This window comes from Heptranchias perlo, chromosome 15 (genome assembly GCF_035084215.1).
Source record: "Heptranchias perlo isolate sHepPer1 chromosome 15, sHepPer1.hap1, whole genome shotgun sequence".
Lineage (NCBI taxonomy): Eukaryota > Metazoa > Chordata > Chondrichthyes > Hexanchiformes > Hexanchidae > Heptranchias > Heptranchias perlo.
In genome coordinates, this window is record NC_090339.1 from 51,102,618 (window position 1) to 51,111,604 (window position 8,987).

Below are 8,987 nucleotides of genomic sequence, written 5' to 3' on the forward strand. Positions count from 1 at the left end.
GTGTTGGTCATTTTCAGTTATTTTATTTATTTTGTGTTTCTTTCCATCAGTTTTCTCCGTCTTCTCCACTCCTGAATACTTTGACCCTGAGGTGCATTCTTCATATGTCAGTCAAGGCAGTGAGTGTCAACAGGCTATTTTACCTTGGGTGGCATCACAGCCAAACTCCACCCTGTCCTCTCCTGTTGTCCATGCACACACATTTCAGTAAGGGTCCCTGGATAAGGTTCAGGGTTTCCGAATGATATCCTTTGGCTCTGCTGTTGGCTCAGTGAGTACGTACTGCCAGGTGTGGTAGTGCGCCAGGGTCCCAGATGTTCGAGTCCAGAGGTGCTGAGATGAACTGTCGTACCATATCTGCCGCCCCAGCTGAAACCAGCCAACTCCGCACAGACTGAGGATCGAATCTGGGATCCTGGCGCAAATGCCGCACCTGGCAGTGCATACCCACCGAGCCAACAGCCGAGGTTTCACTGTTTTGGGGAAGGAATGGGTTCGAGTAGTTAGAATATTGTTAAAACGCCATCAATCTGATTTATAAGCTGCAATAATCATTCATAATAATCAATAATCGGTCAGTCACAATAACCTTCTAATGGCATTCATTTTCATCCCTTTCTTCCTCCCAGCATACAGCTGCTGGTGCTGAAGGTGGGGGCCAGTCCCTCGTGTCGCCGGGCTCCTGCCTGGAGGACTTCCGCGCTACGCCCTTCATCGAATGCAACGGCGCCCGCGGTACGTGCCACTACTTCGCCAACAAGTACAGCTTCTGGCTGACCATCGTGGAGGCCAACCGGCAGTTCGTGGAGTCGCCGCCCTCGGAGACGCTGAAAGCGGGCCAGCTGCGGACGCGGGTCAGCCGCTGCCAAGTCTGCACGAAGTACTTGTAGCGGCCGGTCGTCTCGAATTTTTTCTTTTAACCCCCACCCCTGACGTGACTCTTGCTCAGCCGGCAGCCCACGGGCCTTCCCGACCAACCGCTGGCGGGCTTTACGGACTTTGTATATTAGGAGGAGATGTTTCTAAAATGGATTGTATAAAAAAAAAAGGCACGACTTGATTCCTACCACTGGGCAAACTCCCCTCCCTGCCTCCCCCCGTTTCGTTAGCCTACTGAGCTTCCACATGGGCAATCAAATAGGGATCAGCCAGCACCAACATTAACTGGACCTGGTCTGGCCTGGTCCAGTCTATTCCGGTGCGCTTTATTTTCAGTACCCCCTTTAGCACCGATCAGTGAGCAGACTGTTTTAAGAGCCTGAATGTGGAGTTCACTATACTGTAACAGGGTGCAGGATGGTCTGTATTAGTTCATCTATAGCAAAGCTGGAGAAGTCTGGTTAAAGCTTCTCTGGTATCGTGTGCCACTTCTGATGGGCTGTGCCACGCTACATTCCCCGCCCCTGCCTCCCTTGCCCCTAATAAAATTCCAGCTCTATCATGGACATTTTTTAAAATTGGGAGTGGAGAAGAGAGTTGTTTTTTGTTACAGCATCTCCGCCAATTGACTGTTACTTTTTTTTCCCCAACTGGTCATAGTTCTGGTGTTCCTCCAGACAGTGCCTGCACTTGCCTGGCATTATCACACCTTGTGCCCCTCCCCAAGTTGGTATGTCACAAAAGCATTGTCCTCTCTGCCATTAAATTTCAACTGACTTGTGTTGCAGTTCACCTCCTCTAAGCTGTGTCACAAAGCTCTTACATTGTGGCCAGGGGATTTGGATGCTGAATGAAAGATGCCAGACAATACAATGTATTTACATGATACTCTTATCTACTGAAGATAAACTGGACTGTGTTTAGAAGGCTTTTATATATACTGTAAATACATTTGTTTTCTTTATTGTGCAATTTAATTTTAAAGAATTCACCCCCCACCCATCCAACAAAAAACCCTACAATTTATTCTCCTGAAATAGTAGAGTTTTTTGTAATTCCCACAAGGACACAAAATATTGTTTTTAAATGTACATGCCTTATTGTACAAAATGGCTTTCAAGTTGATCTGCTCGGGCCCATAAATCGGAGGCCGCAGTTTTTGACGATGGCCAACTTGCGTACGACAAGGTTTAAATCTTTCACATGCACGTCTTAGTTCATAAGTCACGACAGAAAAGGGAGGGAGAAGGAATAGCAGGAAACTAAGAATGTTGTGGAAGTTTCACGTTTACTCATCACAAAGGTGCTCTTTTTAAAGTTCACGGCTACCTCAGAAAGTGCAATTGTTGCCCTACTTTCTCTCTTCCTCCTACCACAGATTAGACTTGACATGGATACAGTTACTAAGAAATAATAGACACATGCACTGATATATCGGACTGGCTTTTGTTCATATTTGCTCAATGGAGCTTCTCCTGCTTTTGTTTCCAGCCTCTATAAAACACAAACTATTCACCATTTAGTGAGGAGGTGTAAGAAATGAACACTCAACTCTGTTGAAAACTGACTGCAGTGGTTAAATGGCAGATGTGTCACCTATAGCAACCTCAGTGATAGTGAAGTCTGCCGGTCACCATTTCACGTTAGCATGGAATCCTTTATTCCAGAATTTGCTCCCTCTTCCTCCCCACCCCTGCAGCACCCCCCCCCCCGCAAAAAGTTGAATATTTTCTTATTGATTTTGGTATTAACATTTCCATTTGGCACGTTCAGCTGCTGTGATATTGAGATCAATGTCAATTATTGGATAACATAATGATGTAAAACCCCTGCCATGTTCACAAAAGCATGGTGCATTGGAGCATATTTCAGCATTTAATAAATGATACAGTAACAGTGAACAACGATACAATGCATATGCGTCCTTGCGTTTATTATAGAAAAGAGCCAGTCAATAGATACATGCCAGTAGGTACAGAGGACTTTGTCTACCCCTTTGCCTGATGAAAGTTGTTTATAGCGATAAGTTGATCTTGGAGGATAAGGGGATCAGGCGGGAAAGTGGAGTTGAGATAGAAGATCAGCCATGATCTTATTGAATGGCAGAGCAGGTTCGAGGGGCCATATGGCCTCCTCCTGCTCCTATTTCTTATGTTCTTAAGAGGATTTAGAAAAGAACTGATGTCTGATCAAATGAAAGGGACCTTGTCACACCCTGAAATATAATTGCTAAAGCTTTTCTTTTATTTCATAAATGTGACACAGCAATGTAATTTGTGTTGGGAATCTTTCATTGTGTTGGTTGCATGTGACATCAGCTTGAGTCATATTTGTCACGACTGTAAACTGCTAAACTACGATGATTCCTTTATAATGTCAGTCATTAGTCAATGCAGTATGGTAACAAATTACTCTCATGCTTCACGTGATATCAATTTGATGAGACTGTGTCCACTCCTCCATTGCCAAGTATTTAAAAACAAAGAAACCATGGGTCACCACAGTGACCTTTTACTGAGCACTGAAGCTTTCTTCACTGAACATGGTGCTTTTCTTACAGAGGTAGCCTTTTGTATTACTGCCAAGAGTTTGATTTTTAATCAAGAATGTGCGAGGGAAGTGTCAGAGACAGAAATGGCAATTAGGCTAAGAAGCTGCCCCTCACCCAAAAGGACCTTCATGAAGAGCGGTGTTTTTGAATTGAACAGTATGCCCAAATGTGTAATTTTCCAGGATGTAGGATTGCTATCTTTTGCCATGTTCAAAACCCAACTGAGAACTGAATAGAGGCCTGGTAAGGATTTGGATCATGGCTTAAGTTCTGAGCATAGATTTTCCAAGTTCTCGCATTCTGCAAGAGTGCATTGGAAAATTGTGGACCTACACCACTCCAAAACCAGACAGTGGCAACCCCCAGTTATGTAAAAAAAAGCCTGACACACTTATAAAACCCACAAGTGTTTGTATTCAGAATGGTGCTATTTTATATTGTTTCACTGCACTGCAAGAGCCTTCAACCCAGTTTTCTTATGGAAGGGACTCAAGGGTTCAGAAAGTAATTCTTTGAGCCTGCTTCTGAGTCCCTGAATGCTTCACTCCGTGAAAAAATTGCCCCACTCTTCCCCCCCCTCACCTCCCTTCCCCAACATCAGCCCTGTCATCTATAGACGGTTAGGGAAGAATGTACACTTCAAAATTCAGATGAATTGCTCTTAATTGTATTCTTGTCATTGTGTCTGTAACTGAGCTCGCTCTGATTTTAAACAAGTAAACTATTCCAAATTTCAACCTTTTTTTGTTGTTGCATGATACCTATATATTCAGGATTAATACTATCAGGTTTATATTTTTAAACGGTATTTGGTACTACTGAAATTTTAAATTTAACTGTTTGTATTAAAAGACTCTGAAGCTGTATAAATTCCATTTATAATGGCGAAAACAAGTGGCCAGATGTTAATTGCTAATGAGGCAGCTTTGCTTTTCCTTAGCCAATGATGTTGCAGAGATATAAACTGCCAAATAAAAGTAAACAAATAAACTCATGACTTGTCAAAAGGGCTCTGTATAGTGTCCTCTGTCTGCCGACTGTAAGGGACTTGTATACGCTGAGTTTGGGATAGTCTCAACTCAGTTCCTGGAGGATGTGGGCCCAATGTGCTAAATTGCCCCAAATTTGGCACTATTTGGCAACTCTACACCACGAGGAACTGGAAATGATAAATTGCTGGATTATGAAGTCCTTTTCTAAGTTTGGAATTAAGGCATCTTGTTGGGACAGAGTATGGAAAGCTCTAGCCAACCTGGGAGTGCTTTAGGCTGATACTAGGCTCCTGAATTGAGGCGGCGTTCCATTTCCTAGAAATAACATCCCTCACCTTGACGAGCATAAAAATTCACCAAATTGTTAAAGATTGATTTCAGAAAAGGCTCTATAGCCATGTAATACACAGTACTAAATTGCGGCGATGCGAGATGATGCAGTCAGGGAGTCTTCTCTTATGTGCTTCAAGTGGGATCACCAGTGATCCCACACTCAGCAGAAAGCCATGCTCCAAGGGAATGTGAGTCAGTAACAGTTCTTCAGACCTTCACTCCCTTCGAGCCTGTATCATCACTGGGAGCATGGAAGTGCTGAATTTATCCGATGCTCTTCTTTCTTTAAGGAGGGCAAATTTGAATCTAAAGCCTGGCAAAGGGATTTGCACATAGGATGGTCTTCATTTTGACAATGCAAAAGGAGCTTGCTGGAAACCTAACTTATTGGGTCCCTGACTGGAAAGAACGTGCTCAGCTGAGCTGTCCAGCTGCTCGGTCTCTAGCCAACTGCCATAAAACTGAAGGAAGATCGGTGCTCTTCCCAGCCTTGGATGCTCAAACCCAGTCAGAAAGTTCAGCACTGATTAGAGCTCCATTGATGCAATTCTAGTGTGGTATAGACGAGGTGAATCTGGAGTATGATTTCAAGGTAAGCCAAGATACAAGAACAAGGAGGCATCGGCTAAATCTTTGAAAACGGATAATTTAGGTCAGATGTCAGGAAGAACTTCTTTACACAAAAAGTGATCAACACTTGGAATGATCTTTCGAGTAGGGTGGTGGAGGCAGAAACCTGATTCATTCAAAGTACGGTTAGATGATGTAATGGGGGTATAAGTTTAGTTTTGGATGGAGCTAAGGTGGGCTCATCTATACTTAAATTGTGATCTTGCTGGGAGCAAGATACAAAGTACTTCCACAATCCCTGAGTATTGCTCCTCTTAGTGCCTCATCAAAATTGTCTATATATAAAGCACACTATTGCCCTTTGCGGGCAGACAGAATAGCAACCTGCAACATCCACTGCCTGTGGCAGCAGTTCCTTTGATTACATGAGGGAAAACCAGCTCTTAAGATGGTACTCTATCCTGCCATAAACATTGTACCTCATTTACACTACTGCTACATTTGGAACTATGATGTAAATGGAGCCTTAATGTTTTCGGAATTTTTAATCACTTCAAATATGTGACTTGGATCAGGCCTTTAAAATGCATCAAAAACATCACTGTGAAGGATGTTACACTGGACTTTGACAAGCACCGTATTGGATTTATAGAATGAAAGGCAGCATTGCTTCTCATTTTGAGCAGGTTATTAATTTTGCAGGGTGGCTAATGATCGAAATGTTCATTCTCTGTTCCTTCTAATGTGCCTTTGCCTTCAAGTAAAATCTAGATAAAACATTTCAGAGCTAATTCTTCAATCCTACGGTCCAATTAGGGGATGTGCACTCACAGGGAGCATGGAAGTATGGGTTGGAGAATCGGGACTACAATGTTGTACCTCTGTCTCTAACCCACACACCCTTCATGTACAGCTCCCTTGTTGGGTCTGTGGGGTGGCAGAAATAAACCCTGAACACTGTACTTCAAAAAGTGACCAGGTTTCAGTCTTAGGACGGCAAGAAATGTTTTCTTTCAATTCTGCATTTATATAGTTGATAACAATGGATAGCGATCAAGTGTTATTCTCTCTCTGTCTCTATGTGGCTGTAGGTGGCCTATGTGAAATAAGAGGGCAATCACAGCACAAAACTACCCACAATTTGGCACTAATCTGACAATTTACTCAAAACAGACACAAACATAGCTGATGTTTAAATGGGAACTGCTGCAGTGGGAGTGGTCTTCAGGAGTTAATGTTGGATCAGAATAGATGGAGATTTGTTCTGCGTTTTATCTGTGCTATACTTGAGGGTTGTTGACAAAGGGTGCCCACAGTTTAAAAAAAGAAGTGCTTTTCCCAGCACATGGCATCCATATTCTTGATCTCAAACTTCAAAAAAGATCAAGTGGGTGCAGCAATCTAGAAGGTTATAAGTAATTTAAAGACAATGTTCTCTGCTGATAGTTTTGCCACAATGCCCCAGCTTAGGGATAAAATTTGGGGAAGTGTAAGATCGAATCACAGAGCATACCCACAACCCAGCCTTATTCAGTTGTTGAACTGTATTTAGTTTGTCACAAGTTGTTTTTTACTTCTACCAGGGGCCGAACCAACAACCAAATGAGTTTCAATCTTCAATTAATCCAAATCTTCTGCTAAGTAATTTGTAGATTTTTGGTAAATGGCTAAACATTTTTTTGAACTGCATGGCATTGAGAGTTGCGCAGAGAGAGATTGCTTTATTTTGTACTACGGAAACTCACTAACGCAGATCCCTTATAACCAGTATAGTTTTGCATACTAAACACTGAGGTTTTGTTGGCTTGACATCCCTGTTGTTGTCCTTCCAAAGGAATGGTACTGAATTTCTAGTGAAAATGAGCAATAAGAGAAATACAGAGATCCTTTAACGCATATTTTCATAAGATTTGACCTGCTCTGTAACCACGTGGACTGCACAAGGGCTAATTTGAACACATCGGAAAGGTAGCTGGGGGAGGAGAGAATATTTTAATGGCATATTTGCTGATGGTTTCCACAGCTTCAGCAAGTTTGACCATCGCTCCCCATAGTGACATCCAACACCTTTAGATTGTCAGTGGCTCCTTTACTTTGATGCAACTAGTAACCCCTTATAAGTAACTAGTCTCCATGCTGATGGAAAAACCTGCTTCTGTGTCTCTCATTTGAATGCTTAATTCTGCCAGATTTGTTGCATGTTCTTAAATGAATGCTGTTGATGGTTTTATTTTCTTACAGTTGCAGTATTATTAAGCAGATGATTATTAAACTGCTGTTTTTGTCAGGCTGAACTTATTGAAGCCAACACTTGGTGAAACAAATGCTACTGAGTATGTCCTGGACCCTAAATCTAGGCTCCTAGTGGTACTATTATTGTACCAAGACTGGACACGGGTGCCCATTTTAGCAACATCCCAATAAGTCATTACTATTTCTTCTCTTTATGCTATGTACCATTTTCTGGACATTTAGCCCTGTGATTTTTCCTTCCCCTCCCTCTGAAGGGAAGTACCTGGCTCTTTCTCTGTACCTCCATTCAACGACATGAGGTGAGATTCAGAACTCTTTACGTAGGGGATCATGTCCGGAAAACTGCATCGTATAATTCAGGACATCCTGTTGTGCCAATGTATCTTGCCAAAGTGCCATCGCCAAACTGAAACATATAGCAGCGCTTCTAAAATACTTGAAGGGGAAAAAAAAATACAGGGCTATGGGGAAAGAGCAGGGGAATGGGACTAATTCTATAGCTCTTTCAAAGAGCCGGCACAGGCACGATGGACTGAATGGCCTCCTCTTGTGCTCTAACTACTATAATAAAATACAAGTCTTAAAAAAAGAAGGCAGGTCTAAAAAAATATTTGTCCCGGGCTTTAACGCCAAATGGCACCCTGTCTGATTTTCTTTTCCATTGACTTTGTTCTTCCACTGCGTTCATCCGCTGCATTCTTCCATTGCTGCACAGCAGGTGTAGCTGGTGGGCTTTTTTGTTAGAAGGTACAATCAAATAGTGTGTTATCCTGAGGTAAATTTCATGTACAATGCAATTCTTTAAAATAATCACCATGTTTTACTCTTTTAACAATTGTGTGCAGATAACTGAATAATCTACTGACTGTATTGGATTTGAAGGATCTAACCAATGTACTAATACTGGAGAATAAACATTTCATCACCTTCACGTTTTAATTGATTCTTTTATTATCAGTAGTAGCACATAAGAATTTTTAGGAACAGGAAACAGGACTTTAGGGCCTAGAAATTGGATCGTGCTGCGCCCTTTTTACAGGTGTATGAAGGGCACTTAAGATTCTAATATGGCAGATGGTGTGAGTGCGCTCATTCCACATTGGAGGTGCACGGCCTGTCATATCGGTAGGCGCTCCTCCGTGGGGGTCCGGGGTGCTCGCCTGAAATAGGTGTTAGCACTTTGCATATGCAAATAGGGGGCCTAATGCATATTTATAAAATTCATTAACATTTATTCAACCACACATCATCAAACATCAATTCTAACTTATCAGCTTCATATGTGTGTATGCTATCACCTTAATATGTTTCCATAGCTTGTGTGAAGGTGTAAATTGTCTAGTGTAGCTTGTTTAAGGTGAAAAATGCCATTTCAGAAAAGAGAGTTTAGATCCAGAACCGACAGATAT

The 8,987-nt window shown here is 42.2% G+C and overlaps 1 protein-coding gene across 5 annotated transcripts in view; it reads left to right on the forward strand.

Annotated features, from left to right (window-relative positions):
* The window catches only part of LOC137333091 (collagen alpha-6(IV) chain-like), a 356,547-nt gene extending 348,038 nt beyond the window's left edge, over window positions 1-8,509 (forward strand). For all 5 annotated transcript variants that reach the window (XM_067997216.1, XM_067997215.1, XM_067997219.1 and 2 more), the window contains one exon: window positions 630-8,509. In XM_067997216.1, coding sequence (XP_067853317.1) covers window positions 630-890 — 261 coding nt within the window. In that variant the 3' untranslated portion in view covers window positions 891-8,509. The remainder of the gene's footprint in view (window positions 1-629) is intronic.
* Window positions 8,510-8,987: the final 478 nt, after the last annotated feature.